The sequence below is a fragment of the Aulonocara stuartgranti genome (assembly GCF_965226115.1).
Source record: "Aulonocara stuartgranti genome assembly, chromosome: 16".
NCBI classification, from domain to species: domain Eukaryota; kingdom Metazoa; phylum Chordata; class Actinopteri; order Cichliformes; family Cichlidae; genus Aulonocara; species Aulonocara stuartgranti.
The window spans coordinates 32,839,531-32,855,494 of record NC_138952.1 but is presented as its reverse complement, the minus strand read 5'-3'; the positions used below and the strand labels follow the sequence as shown (position 1 = coordinate 32,855,494).

General features: G+C 41.5%; 1 protein-coding gene across 1 annotated transcript; it reads right to left on the bottom strand.

Annotated features, from left to right (window-relative positions):
* Positions 1 to 10,731: 10,731 nt before the first annotated feature.
* olig1 (oligodendrocyte transcription factor 1) lies at positions 10,732 to 11,517 on the bottom strand (the record flags this gene model as incomplete). Its single annotated transcript, XM_082507147.1, has 1 exon — positions 10,732 to 11,517. One exon carries the CDS (start codon positions 11,515 to 11,517, stop codon positions 10,732 to 10,734), a length of 786 nt encoding a protein of 261 aa, XP_082363273.1.
* Between the last annotated feature and the right edge of the window lie 4,447 nt (positions 11,518 to 15,964).

Sequence of the window (15,964 nt, the reverse complement as noted above, 5' to 3'; positions counted from 1 at the left end):
CCACACACGTGCGCATGCTGTCCTTGGGTTGAGGTGTCCAGGGTTTCTGCTGGTCAGCAGAAAGAGAACGGCTGTGTGATGGCACAAGTGTCTGTGTGAGTGTTTTGGTGGGGGTTGTAGCTGTCAGAGTAGCCCTAAAAGTGTGCGTGTCTGTGGGGGGATACGTGTGGTTGTAATTTAAAAGTAAGGAGAGGTGGGGTGGCCTTTGGGAGGGAGCTGAAGTCTAGTGGCTCTGATCCAGATCTTGTACCATGTAAACTGACTACACCCCCTGCATCTCAAAAAATCTCATATTTATAACATGCACACTCACATTCACTTACGCACACACACACACATGAAAACAAAGACTCTCCCCTTTGCCCTTGTCTGTTTTCGTGTGTGCGTGTGTGAGCAGATGGACAGGTTCATGGACCCTGAGGGAAGAGACGAGTGTGTGTCTCCTACCGCCACAAAATACAAATAATACACACAACAATTAAAAGATACCGACGCAATCAAAAGTGTGCGTTCGTGGACTCACGAGGAGAAGCGATCCATTACGTATGAAAGCTTTGAGGTTTTTCAATACATTTGTTTAAAGTTTCTAACAGACAACGAGATTAATGAGAGTGATGCAGCGCTCTGATAATAAACTTGTTTATTATGAAAAACCAACAAAAATCTGTAAAAGTGCCAGTTTCTGACACTACTTTGGGTCTTTGGACACAGAGGCAAATGAGTGAGTTGGATTTGACTTTGGGGTTGGAAAAAGCCTAAATGAATAGAAATAAATAAGATGCAAAAGTAAAATAAATCCCCCGTGTGAAGCAAACACATGCTTGGAAGAAAAATAACTTAAACACTACAGCATGAAAATGATCAGGCATGAAGTGTTTAAAAAGCTAAGCTGAAGTCCTGGTAATGAGTTCATAAATAATTGTCTTCTTTGAACACATTAGTGGAAATGAAAATGATTTGTTTATGCATAAAGCTTTGGTTGTAAACACTTTAAATAAAATCATCTTTCCTTCTTCCATCCTCCTCGGCTCGCCTTAAGCTGGTCACAGGATCGCGCGACGCACTCGTCAGAGTAAAGAAGTGAGAGTGTGTGGAGTCCTCATGATTGATGACTCCACACACAGTCGGTGTTTGCCTTCTTCACACCACTCTCGTATGAAGGAGATATTCATAAGTTTGCTGAGCACTTAAAACTGAGTGCATTTATTAACAGCCTAAATCCAGAAGAAGGATATAAATTACATTTATAATCTAAAATAAATTGACAAAAATATATTTTTTAATATTTCAAAATGTCACCAACCACTATCACTTGGGCAATGTGTGGTGTATATAATATTTATGAATTCATACAATTTTTAAATCATACTTACATAGACAGTAAATTGATTTTATGAATTGATATTTGTACTGTTTTTATTTTTTTTTAAATTACAATAAAAATTTCCAACAAGTTAAAAATCAGAAAAATACTTTGTTACTTTGATATAATCTGATCACAGGAGGGAAACAAATAACCAAGGAGATCATTCTTGATAATTCAGATATTTGATTCCCCCCAAATCTGGGCCTTGTTCACTCATGCAGTAGTAACACTGAAAAACTAACCCGTCTCTGGGCGCACAATGGCGGGTGCCCCCCCTGCCCCTCAGACTCCCCACATAGACGGCGCTGTCTGACAAGCCCGCCTGCCAAACAACTCAATTAAGGAGAAAAGGAGGCAAGAAAGAGAAGCCCAAACAGAGGAGCGAGAGAAAGGAAGGAAAGAAAGAGGACAGGAAAACAGAGGAGGGAGAGGGCCGGTGCCTGTCAGGCCACGTCGACACCCAGCCAACGTTTGGCGAGAAGCGACAAAAACACAAAACGAAGAAGAAAAGAAAACTGATCTGTGATGTGTTAACTGGAATTCCTGCTTCTGAGGCCACCGAGGGTTCAGAGGGCAAACCGAGGGCCAGGGGTTCATTACCACAATGACGCTCACACGCACTGTTAAAGCACCACAGAGTTCACATGTTCGAGCCTATTTCCAAACCATATACATAATGTGGCTTCACGTAAATCTACTAAATACCTTTGAAATGTTTAAAAATGTTTCTCCCACTTTCTTTATGTTTAGTAACAGTGGAGATTGTTAACTACATGACTATTGTTTTCTTGTTATTTAAGAAAATAATCAAAGCAATTCTTCTAAAGGATAAAATGAAGATCAACTGTTCGAAAATAAAGTAAAATGCACTTTAAAGGCAGCACAATGATGCTTTAATCTTTCTTTTTTTCTCTCTCTGTTTTTTAAAAGCACCCTGCAACACAGAAGTAATCCATTCATTCTAAGTAGTGAGGAGCTGTGAGACGTTTAGCACATGCAACAGTTTGATACTGAGGATGCATGTGAAGACATAATCTGCCACATATCTATAAAATAAACACATAGCTTATCATTTTATGAATAATACATCTGACCCTTAAAACACATTTCACAGGGCATCACCTGGCTGACTGAGAAGTAAAGTATACTGCACTGCGTGGGCAGTATACTCACAATAATAAGCTGCATGTCTCATCTTAAATAAGCTGTACTTGGTTAGTCTATGGCAACATGTTGCATCATTTTTTTAAGTTCTGGGAGGTAATTATATTTCAAAGCGCCGAGGACCTGTCACAGTTCTCAAACTTAGCGAGCTACAGCTTAAAACTGGATGTTTTTTTCTTTTTCACAAATCTGTACCTCTTTCTTGACATTATCTTAAACATTGCAAAGTACTTGTCCATCAGAATAAATCTGAGGAAGCACACAAAAGTTGAGCCATCCTTTAAAAACACAGACTGTCTGCGGACTGCCTTGAGAAAGTCCTGTTTAAGAGCTAACGCTACATGCAAAACTTTATTTACTCGTATCTCCTTCTTTTATGCTTTTCACTTGATATTTGGTTGCAGAGAGAAATAAAAAAGTTTAGAACTCAACAATCAGTAGCCATGTAACCTTCCTACCATCCCTCACTGGGAAGGGGCTCAGATCGTCTGAGTAAAGAGATCAGAAACATAATTCACAGAGCGAATGTTTTATTTGAGGCTAAATTCACACCATGCAAAAACTGCACTTTTATTTAGTAATAACAATGGGAACATCTGAGAAAAAACGGAGTGACTATAGTGACATAAGGGAGCCTCCAACTTCTTAAAATGAACTTTTTAACTCTTTCACCTATAAAGATGGCATTTGACAACCTCCTCGTACTCGTTCTGATGAGTTTTGACGCCTCAATAAAGACGTGTTTTGGGGACCATTAGAATAGTTTTCCCAAGGGTAGCTGCACAGGCAGAGACCGCCCTCACTAACTTCTGATGCACATCCAGTCACTTTGTTCTGAAGCCTGAAATATGACAGAAACCACTCAGTGTAGAAAAATGCTTCAAGCGTTGCTCTTTGTAGGCTTTCAAGGGATAAAGAGCTAAACATACATCTGTATTTGTTTGAGTCAGTAACAAACGCATAATAGCTCAAACGTTTATATCTTCATGAGTTTCGGTGAAGTCAAATGTAAAATGTACTGGATGATGACGAGTGGCCTGTTCTAAAGACACCAAAATGAGGGATTCCTCTTTTCAGCTCCAGCTCTATACAGCGTACAGGTTATAGGTTCTAAACAACATAAACACTTTTCCTCTGGCTCACATTGTATTTTATTATTTTAATGTAATATTTTAGCTGCACGCAAATTCATAAAAAAATATGTTTAATAGCAAATTAAATTGTTTATTGATTTCTTTTTTTTCATGATGACCAGCTGAACTTTGATTTCAGTGAAATCATCTGTTCGAGTTTTTGCTTTGACCTTCACCACTAAATAATTTCAGATTTCATCCATATGTTTTCTTTGGCCTTACATCATCTCAGTCTGTTTTCTTGGGGCGTTTGGGGGTGGGGGGAGTGTTTTGTTTTTTTGGATTGTCGACTGGGGTAATGAGGTGAGGTTTGATGGCCGCCTGTAAAGTTGTAATGAGGGCTGTGGTGTGAATAGGACAGAGGGCTGGAAAGGGTGGGAGAGAACACGATGCTTAAAGAGCAGGCCGGCAAACTCCGCAGTAACCCCGTTGTATCGGCTCAGTCTGAGAACGACAGGGTGACAGAGGGGATCGGGAATTTCGGGGTGGGACAGGACAGGACAGGAGGGCCTGATGTTATTTAGGCAGGGAATGAATAAAAGCTGGGTTAGAAAGTAAATGGGGGTCCTGACCAGCCCCTGTGCTCCTCTCATTGTGAAAATGAAATTTATGGCTAGGGATTTCCTAAGCCAAGGACTCCCCACGTTGACTGGTTAAGTGCTATGAAACAGTGCAACAAAGGCCGGAGGCAAATTACACTCTGAGATAAGAGGCTGCAGGAGAGGGGACAGTGGAACATCATGTGTACTGCACACATTAGAGACACATGTTGGGGAACAAAGTGGCTGGGTGGGTTCAGAAACAGCATTTTGTGTAGCTGAAATCCAGCAGGCCTTTAAAATTTGTGTTTGCACTACGGGGGGCTTGCAACACTAAAAACAGCAACTTTACTAAAGGATTCTGGCATGAAGCATTAGCAGAAACCTGCACAGGTGGTGGTTAAGCGACTCGTGACTGAAATGTTTCTTTTTATGATGTATTTATGTGAGAACTGCGTGATTTTTGATTTGCTCGATCTAAATAAAAATAGCACAAAAAGGTCTTGGAAAAAAAGAAAAACAGGAGGTGTAAGCAAATGACGACACAGAAGCAGGTGGAGTTGGTTACTTTTCTACATCAGAGCAAAGCGTCCTATTATGCCCACATACAGTGACGCTGGGTCATTCTGATAGATGCTGGTTTATTAAAGAAACAGAAGCAGTTGGTCAAGGATAAGCTAAGACTTGAGGTTACAGTCCATCTTTTGTTACCACAGCAGGCTCGTCTCCTACAACCTGCACATGACTGCAAATACATTTTCACAAATACATTATTCTTCATCAAGGTAGAAGTCTCATTGAGGATGAAAATCTCTTTTTCAAGTGAGCCCTGCTCAAGGAAATGACAACAAATATAACACATAACAAGTAACGGGAAAATACATGTGAGATACAAGCAAGTGAGCACAAATCCATCCAAATTATACGCAATGAACGATGGTTACGAGTGCAACATCAAAGGCGGTCGCGTTGACCAAGAGAACTATTTTCTCGCTCCTTTAAAAATGGATTTAAACGGTCCTATTGTAACCAGTCCTGACAATTTCAGCTCCTTCTGAAGTGCATTTAAGGAAAAAGGGGATACGTATTTAAAAGCCAAACGTTTTTAAAGCTAGATAATAGCACTCTATATTTGGCAAGTCATAGAAAACATTCATACTGCTCTCACTTTCTCTAAAATTGCTTTCCCCTCTGAGAGAAACATTCTTTATAGATGCCTTTAGTTTGGGCCTTATTAAGATTACAGTTGCGTTCTTGGGTTTATACAGAAAAAGTCAAAAACATGGGAAGAAAGATGTTGGTCATCTACCATTCTTTTATTACCTAAATCGATCGTGGCTCAAGAGTTGGGAGTTCGCCTTGTAATCGGAAGGTTGCCGGTTCGAGCCCCGGCTCCAACAGTCTCGGTCATTGTGTCCTTGGGCAAGACACTTCACCCGCTGCCTACTGGTGGTGGTCAGAGGGCCCGGTGGCGCCAGTGTCCGGCAGCCTCGCCTCTGTCAGTGCGCCCCAGGGTGGCTGTGGCTACAATGTAGCTGCCATCACCAGTGTGTGAATGTGAGTGTGAATGGGTGGATGACTGGATATGTAAAGCGCTTTGGGGTCCTTAGGGACTAGTAAAGCGCTATATAAATACAGGCCATTTACCATTTTACCATTTAAATCTGACCAATCTGAAGCTGCCTTTGAGAATAATCCAGGTAGTAAACTGGCTCAATATAATTAGGCAATACATCTCTATATATGCTTTCCAAGTCTAATCTAATGTTGTATCGAGCTCCACACGTGGGTAAACTCTCAAGATGTAGGAGCTGTTAGCAAGTACAATTTCCATGGTAACAGGTAAACATAGTCTAACCACTGGCAGAGTGTAGATGTGTGGAAATGTGTGCTTTGCATCGTGTTTTAGCATATTTATGTGTGACTCACGTTTACTGTTGTAACAATGTTCTTATACTGACAGTTACAACCAATTTTAATAGTTTTTTTTTTATTTTAAATTAAGAAAAAGTGTGCGTGCCTGTGAGCGCATTGTCTTACGCGCTCTTTTCACCCTATTGAACAACAGTGATGAAATGGAGATGAGTTAAAGTGCTAACACAAAGACTGACCAGACCCCTGCGTGGCCGCAACAATGAAACCACCAAACACAAGAAAGTGAGAGCCTCTTGGAGAAATGGAGAGAAAGAGCAGAGAATGAAAGGGGGAGAAATTAAGGAGCCTGACTTAAAAAAAAAAAAAAAAAAGACGAAGAAGAAGAAGAGTGCAATGGGGGAGAGAAGAAGGGCCGGTCTATCCTGAGAGCAGGAGGAAATGGATGGTGGGCAAAGGTAGCAGAATAGGGAGCAAAGGTAGCTAATCCCTCCGGAGACATAAAGCAGCTATATGTAAATGAAAGACGTGAAGTTCTGCCGTCTCACTTTGATCTGTGAATCAGGCTCTCTCTCCACTCCCCTTCCTCTCCTCCTTCACTCTCACCCTCTTCTCCTTCCCCATTTTTTTCTTGTAAGAAAATCAAGCCTTATTTAGCTTAATCTCACTTAATAGCATGTAGCTCCTCTTTTGTCCTCCCCGATGCTAACAGATTCCCTTCTTTTCACTCGGCACTATTCACATATCTGCCATCCGTAATCCTCTTATTCCGGGGTGGCAATTATTTTGAGTATTTTATCAGCATTATGATTATGATTATTTTCATTATTATTATTCATGCAGGCCGTGCTAAGGGCCAGGTTGTGGCTGAGAATATCCTCCCTATCAGCGCCTCTTATTCTTTCTCAGAATGAGGCTGCCTGCTTTCTTCCAGAGGGGTGGCGAGTTTGCAGGAGTGAACCCCATTCAGAGTGACACATTTTCTGGGCGTTTGAACATATTGTGGAGTGAGTGTAATGAGTAGCAGCGAATCACCCCATCCCAGCTCCTTAACACAGGGAAACATCAAGAATTTGAGGACGGAGGAGCGAGAGGGGGCTAATAATCAAAGGGCCTTCTTTTCTTGTGGAGCAGTAATTACACGGGAGGGTTTTGATCTTTTGCTTGTTGGAGCAATGAATTGAGGGGGAAAGGGGATGAGGACTGTTTCACAGTTTTTGAGGTGGGGTGAAGGGTAGAGGATGATTTTCAGCTCAACAGCTAGTCAGTCTCTGAAGGATATCAGAGCTCACAGTGGAGAAGATGGAAAGAAGTTGGCATATGGAGAACATTGCTTCTATTTATTTTTAGTGAGTGAATCATTTCTGAATTGTGAGAGAACGGCAGGAAATGTAGGATTGAAACACTCGCAAAGGGTTCAATCAGTTCAAGCCTTTTAAAGCAAATGGGGGTGTACATCTGGGAAAGTAAGCGGTAAAGAAAAGTCAATATTAGCCATTGGTCAGTTTAGATGCTAACACCCGTCTTCCAATGTTCTAAAGCAACTCTATTACTAGTTTACATTTTTTCCAGATGCATGAAGTGACAGTCTTCTTCTAGGTACTTTGGAAAATTGTGGTCAACATGACTGAGCCTTTGCCTCAGGTTTGATCATTAAAGTGTCCACCTTAAAACCAGTATGTCATATTAAGAACTGTGATTTTTCGTTCTAAATCATTCTTGGACACTATGATAAACAGAGTCTGATTGCTTTTGAAGGTAACACTTTAATGTTTATTAAATTGAATCTAGGTTTGCAAAGGCGATGTTCAGTTTAGGCACTTAATATGCACTACATGCATAATGATTAGAGGCTGATCCCTCTGTTAAGGTTTTGCCTCCAAGTGCTGTAAAAAAAATCTTAATGTGGACTTTATTATTCTTTAAATTTGCACATTAATTGGACATTATGAGTCTGATACAAGTCACTCTGGAGGAAAACTGTCACAGGCTGGGTCTCTGACTCAGCGTTTCTGAGGTTATTCTGGGGTTTTTGAGTTTCTTATGTGTGGTTGTGGGTTAGTTGAGTTTAGTTTGACATTATTAACATTGTTTTCAGGAGTTTATTTTAGGGCTGTATATTGTCACGTTTGTATTGTCATGCCCAGGTTTCTTGTTTTATTTTGAAAGAGTCTGGCGTGCTAGTTTCACTTCCCTGTTGCGTCATTAGGTTCATGTGTGTCAGCTGTTTCCCCCATGTGTCTCGACTTCCCTTGATTACCTCATTTGTGTATTTAACCCTTTAAAGCCTGTCGGAGTTCCGTTTTGCATAACTATTTTTAAATCCCTGTAGAACCTGAACCGCGTAAGCTAGCGCAATAATTTTTTTTGCATATGAAACCGGAGGAGTTGTACTTACATCTTATGCCATCAGCTTGTCCTCGGTCACGGTTTCCTTCCACATAAAGCTTTGCAAATATTGCATAAGAAGCGCTTGCAGGAACAAAAACATAATATTCAAGTAACACGCTTTGCCGATCCGATCAGCTGTTCGTAACACTTCCCACATTGAAACAGACGTCAGCGCGAACGATCGCATGTCCGCCATTACCGGCCCGAAACAGGAAGTGACGTCATTTTCGCAGAAAATGTAGTTTTTTTACTTGTAGGCCTTAAAAGCCTATACTAGTGTTTTTATAAGTCATGTTTGACTTTATGCTTTTCTGAATAGTTTCTGGGATGCTTAGAACTCAAACTGCACTGCTTAAAATAGTTTATTTTGATGCACATGCTGTTTTCTTTGCAAATTTGCATCATAGGATTGTTTCTCGTTTTTCCTGCAGTGTATAAAAATTGGTGTATCTCAAAAATAAAACTATGAAGACACTCAAAAATAAATTTCCTGTTGTTGTAAACTATTTTTTGCAACTTTTTTGAATTTAAAGTTTTGAAGGATAAACCTCTTAAATTTCTCCAAATAGAAATATATGTAAAAAAAAACGATTTTCAATTTTTTTGTAGTTTATTGCACTTTTTTGTAATTTATGTAGTTACTATGGACTTAATGCATACATATTATTAAAATATGGGCTATAACAGTTGTATTGATGTAGCAACTGGAAATGCTCCCAAAAATGGCACTACAGGATGTAAAAATATAAAGTAAGCTCTGGCGGCCTTGGTTCTACGGTAGGTCTTAAAGGGTTAACCCCTCTGTTTTCCATGTGTCATTGTCAGGTGGTCAAGCCTGTCATAGATTTCTTTAGTGTCTTGTAGTGTTACATGGTGGTTCATAGTTTTCATAGTTTTGCCACCGTTTGTTTTGTTGTTTTCATGGTTTACACCTGTCATCAGCTGAATAAAGCTTGTTTTTGGTTCAACGCAACTCCACTCTCGGCATCTGCATCTGAGTCCTGTTCAAAAAAAAAACATTGGTGCACCCCGGTGTGACAAAAACAAGTGTTTTTATATTATAAATGCATGGTAGAAGAAACCCTGAAAGGAGGATCACTTCTCATTCTCAACAGTGACAGAATTTCCCACCATTTGTTTAAAAAAATATATGCAAATGTTTGCAGTAGTCACAGTAGAATCTTTCTGCTATTAGTTTGCAAGGAATCTGCTCATGTTTGCTTCTATATTTATTGGAACTCAATCACTTTTCAAACATGAACTCCAGACATGGGTGCCATCAGACATTACTTTGTACTTTGTACTTGGAGCTGGCGAGTTGTAGGCTGCTTCACACCTGATCCAACAGCCTGTGATATTTCCAACTTCCACAGGTAATGTCTAGAAAAGTTGATGACTGAAGCACATGTGTGAAAAACACGGCATAATAAACTTTGATTGGTGCTTAGCTATCTTGCAGTCTTGTGCATCTGTACTCAGTTTAACAGTGGTTTATTTTTTCTTTTGACTTTTTTGGGCAATGAGCAATGCATTGTGGGATAAAAAATCCACTTATTTTTTAATATGCATACTAGCTAGTAAGGTCTGTACTATTTGCTACTTCCTTCTTTCTGACACAACTGGACACTTCCTTTCCTCTTCCTTCTGCCTCTAATGCAACAATCAGCTAATATGAACCTTCAAACTGGAATACAGACATTTCTTAAAGTTTAAAGTATTATAAAGTTACTAAAGACTTGGTTTCAAACATCAAGAGTTTATTGTTGTTTATTTATTGTGGTAACATTCCAGTTATCAAAACTTAGGGTTCAAAACTGAGAAATCCAGCAAATCTGCTACATTAAGACTCACAAAGTGATTGGTGTGGAGCCCATTGAATTTGAAACAGAAAGATAAACAAAATCATGACATAAACAAGTTTTTTTTTCAAGCTTTAAGTAAAACTGAAAGCAAACTAATAAGCCGAGATTTCATAGTCTTATGCCAACAATGTTATTCAACCTCTGCTGCAGCACAACACTGTAGCTACGTGTATCATGCACACAGTCATTACAGTTTATAGCTAATATGCAGAACATTGTGAGAGTGAGAAAAAAAAGAATAAAAGAAAAATACTTCCATCATGCTTTTTAAAAGAATCAAATGATAAGCGTGAGTAGTGTAGTAACATATCATAAACATGTTAAAAATGTTAGAAAAATAACAATTCATATAAAAAATGCTGCATTCAAGTCCATTCTTCAGCGAACTTCTTCAACTTTCAATGTCACTTTGGGAATCTGGGAGCTAGAGTGGAGTGACTGAATCTGGGCAGTCTGCAGACTCCACAAGGACACAGCGACCCTGCTGGAGCACCTGCAGAGCTCCACTGCATGGGGGCCAGTGGGGCCTCCATGGGACCTGGAGAAAGCAACGGACATTTGGCTCCTGCAGATGATGAAGAACTGGAGGGAGATGATGATGATGAAGAGGAGGAGGAGGCTGCTGAGGAGAGGAGGGATTCCTGGGTGAGGAGGAGTTGACCGGGACTGGAAATGAGGGGCCACCCTCCTGCAAGCAGCAGCCGGGGGACTGGTCCTGTGGTCACCCCCATTCCTACACTTACCTCCCCCAGCAACCGCCGCATCTCCTGCAAAGATGAACCCAGCAGGAGGATATAGTTCCTGGCTAGAACCAGGGTAGAGATCTTGGAGAGTCTGCGGCCCGGAGTTGCTCCATGTTGGTGGGACTGAGAGGAAGCAGATGAAGGCGAGGAGGCATAAGGCACCATGACCTCCCTCAGAGCATCCATAGCAATGTTTAAGTCCTGCATCCGCTTCCTCTCCCTGCTGTTGATCTTTCTTCGAAGTTCCTGCTGCTCCTCAGGGCTCAGCTCCCGCTGAGGTTTGCTTGATCTCTGGCCATTTGGGAGGCCAAGCATCGGTGCAGGGTTTAGGTGAGAGCTCAGGTTGAAACCTGGAGGGCAGTGGGATAAGTCCTGGGCAGACCCAGAGCCGCAGAGAGGTAGCGACTGCTCTCGGGCTCTGATTACTGGGCTTGGCAGCACATTCATAGTCTCCTAAGAAGAGCTGCAGTCCGGTGAAGACTTCAGCCAAAGATAAAGTTTGAGAGAAAAGCCAAAGAAGAATTTAATAGTCAAAGCTAAAAAAAAAACCCCACTTTACTCAAACTTTAAAAGAAAAAGAAAAATCCACAAGCTGTAAAATCTAATTGTCATTCCCTCCACCTGTTGCGCTCCCCTTTGTTTGCAGAAGACTGCAAGCTGCCATCCAGCACAGTGACTTTTGACTTCTGAGGTTTCTGGCTCCGGAGTAGTGAGCAAATGAGAGCTTTCTAAAGTGGCATCCCGGTTTTATCTCATTTCCACAGCTGCGCGAGGCAAGAATGACGGCTCACACAGTGGAGAAGTGAGCTAAATGATCCCCTCGCATGCCCCCACCTCAGCTCTCCTCCTCCCCGACATGCCATGTGCTCTTTACAAATGTACATATGCACATCCAACTTTGTGAATTTTGACAGTCAAATGAGGTTGACTGTCAAGGTTGTCATCCAAAGAACACCATGACAAGCTCACTGAACATTTGGATCAGTGTAAGACAGGATATTAGAGGTTAAACATGAGGACAGCTAACACTAAACTAAACCTGTCTTGGTCTGACATTTACTGTTTTCATATAACCTTTGAGCTGCTGTCCTCACTTAACAAAGTTGTCTGTGCACTTTTTAGGGATGTCTTGCTGTAATGGCTTAGACCCCGTTTTGCCTTCAGAAATGGCTTATTTCTCTGTGGCACTGATTCAGCAAGGTGCTAGAAACATTCCTCAGACATTTTTGCCCATGTTGATGTGACAGCATCACACAGTTGCTGCACAGAATCTGCCGTTCCAGTACATCCCAAAGGTGCTCTGTTGGACTTACATCTAGTGACGGTAACTAGTTTTATGACATGGTCCATTATTGTGTCAAACACAGGTATGCTGTGGTATTTAAATGATGGTCAAATATCCCACATGCTACTGCACCACCACTAGCAAGCTGAACTGCTGATACCTTCCAAGTTAGAGCGATGATTTCATGTAGTTTATGTCAAATTGTACTGTCAGCGTCCTGCTCTTAGCTGACAGGAGTGGCACCTGGTGCTGCTGTAAGCCATCTGATTCAAGGTTTAATGTGTTTAACGTGTGTGGCCGGTGTGGCTATGCACATGTACATGTGTGAGTCAAAACAAAGAAGCACTTTTACAAGAACACAAATGAATGGCCCTTTCTCCAGTATGTCAGACAATAGTGAATAAAGGCAATCAGGACTCTGAGACCTTTAGAAGCTCAGTACTGCAGACAGGTTCAGTGCATGCAAGCTAGTGAATTAACAGAATATTGTCAGAAATTTGACCTTCATTTGGTACTGTTATTCGTCACCTCTGTGGTCAGCATTTGAAACTTCAGTAAAATAAAATAAGAAGTTAAATAAACAGATTTACACAGACACATGTGGTTAACAGAAGATGGCAAAGCCAAATAAAGGCTCCAAGAAAATGCAACCAGTGACCAAGAACCCAGGGTTTTAAATACTAGAATGGTGAATGCAGTATTAGCCATGCCTGAGACTTGTGCTACCTGATTGCACAAGTAATGCTGGTTATACTTTTTCTTTATGTGAAACTTAATTGAGAGCACAAACAAAAAGACACATCATTATGAGCTTAATGGAATGTACCTCTAGAGCCATTAAACAACTTGGAGGCCATTAACATCATCAGTACTGTGTTAAGTGACAGAGAGCAGGTATTAGCACTATTAGCCCGGGCATTAATCGTGTCAGAAAACAGTTTTGGCAAACAGTGAATGGATACATTATTGTGTGAGGGAAGTTAATTGATGGTTTTGAGGTGGAGGTTATTGTTGTTCCGTTCGGAGTGGCTACACTAACCAAATTGGCTGGCAGAGAACTGGGCATGGTTCCAGGCAGGCACACAACAGGCCAATTGACTCCAACCACAGGTGAAGCTGGCTTGGGGCTCCGTGCAAGGCTGGAAACCTCAAATGTACCATTCATGAGCCACAAAAAGACCTCTGCATCACTTTGTTGCACAGTCAGCCTGGCCGTCCTCTTTTTGCACTCCCCCCTTACTGCTCCTTGTAAAGCCGCATCTGAGGTGGGGTGTGGGGTGAAGGGGGGGGGGGGGGGAGGACAGCACCGTTACAAACAGAAAGCAAGTTGTTTATGATGAAAGCAGAAGGAGATGCAAAGGAGGAAGAGCCTTTCTTTTTTCCCGGCCTCTCCTCTCTTGTCGCTCAAGAAGTAAAAGATGTGTGTGGAGGCGCTTCCCTTCCTCACCAGTGGTCCGGTGGCGTCCGGCTGGTGTTGTGATTGAAGCTGAATAGACGGCTGCAGACGGACAGGAAAGAGAGGGCTTCATGAAAAGGGCCAGGCGGATGGCCCTCGCACCTGCAGGAGAACAGAGTGCAGGCAGCCAGAATGAATGTGTGTGCATCTGTGTGTGTGTGTGTGTGTGTGTGTGTGTGTGTGTGTGTGTGTGTGTGTGTGTGCATCTGTGTGTGTGTGTGTGTGTGTGTGTGTGTGTGTGTGTGTGTGTGTGTGTGTGTGTGTGAGCGTTCCTCTGAGTTCAATTTGATTTCTAGTGCCCGTGTAACAATGAGAGGTAATAAACTGAGTAATGAAAGAAAATGAGCCGTGATGGTTTTGACTGAATTTTGGGATCGTTTCTGTGTCAAGAGCGGAGAAAAAAAGGGACACCTGCAAGGAGCCACGCATACAGAAGTCAGAAAAGAGGAGAAAGAAAGAAGCTGGTGTCTACCAGAATACTGTGCACTTCCCCCACTTTTTCTCCACTACTTACAAGGGAAAGAAAAGTGAGCTTGATTTGGGGCTGTAGCACAGCATATCCGCCTCCCTTTTGATGAGGCTGGACCAGGGCAGGAGCACTGGTGGCTTCAGGGCAGGGGGAAGACTAGTGTCTTTATGGTAGAAGGAGTACTATCCATCTGGGTAAGGCTGTCCAATGTGGGGTCTGCACCTGGGAGCTAAATGCCTCGTCTGTGTGGAGCCATTTCCTGCGGCTGACAGACAGGAAGACACCTCAGCCAAACTCCTGGGTTAATTTATCCCCTTATACAGGATGAAAAATACACCCAATGTGATACTGCTAAAAAAAAAAAGGTTATGAACTCAGTTGTTTGGGGGAGGCAACGTTATCTAAAGTCGCTTATGTGTGATTACGGAGAAGAAACAAGTTTACAAAATGACTGTAACAAACACAAGGTTTTGTCTTAAGTTTTGGTTGAATCTCCACTACTGTTTTTGTGTATTTGTTTCTTTTTAATAGTCATAAGCAATTACTTACAGGTTTTAGAATTTTATTAAACTCACAATGCTTACAGCAAACAGCTCTTGTTTTAGGAATCAAGACCAAATTTAATAAATTCACTTAAACTAATCCACCGCTATTAACGTAAAGGGAAAGATTACCAAACTGAGGTGGCTTGTTGCTACAGTGTTGATCAGCAGCAACTGAGCACTGAGTTGAAGTATTTGTTGCGTCACGCCAGGACTGGTCTTCTTTTCTTCTTTTTTAAGGACTTATTGTGTTTTTAGTTTCTGAAGGAGGTTTTTTCAGCCTATCCAGGTTCTGTCACTTGTAACTTGACATTGTTTCTAAATCTATCCTTCTACCAAGCTAGCTATCTTACCAGAGGTTACATAATTATGATACAATGTTCCACGATCATTTTGTCTCAATACCCCTTGGTGCTGGTGAATTATCACTTTATTATTAGTATTTTTGCCATGACCGGGGAGTTAAAGCACCATATGCATTAACCAACATAAAAAAGACTGGAGTTGACTTCATTATCAGTATATTAAAACATTTTGATCGTTATTTTATTAATGTGCACTAAGCTAACCCAGCCACATGCTAACTTCTAATATAGTTGGTCACCTGTTACGTCCTCAAATACACAGCATTAAAAATCATCAGCAAATGTTGCCTTCATCCTGCCATATTTGCATGTTTTTGGTTTACAAGAAAAATAAAAATCTGTTTTATGGCATTTTTGAAACTGCAGCCAGTTAAACCATTAGATGAGGCGCACCTGCTGCAAGCATTTCAAACCCAAACTGTTTACAATGTGCGAAAAAAAAGAGCCTAATGAGAAATTAACAGTTGCCAGTGACTGATTTTCTCCACGTGTCCTCGCGGACAAACAGGTGCAGCAGCCACAATGGAAATATAACAGAGCAGGAGTTCTCAGAGGGAGAAGGCTGCTCTGCATCAAAGCAGAGACGGAGGACACACTCATCTATTCGCCCTAACTCCTGCTCTGTGAGGCCTAGCCAAAGACATGAGAAGATTACAAGCTGTTAATAAGGTGGAACCAATCGGCTGAAGGTCTGCTTTTGTCCTTCCCAGCATGCTTTGTGAGCGCTGGCCTGGGATAGTCGGCATTTGGTGCTGATCATAGTGTGGCAGGGATAAT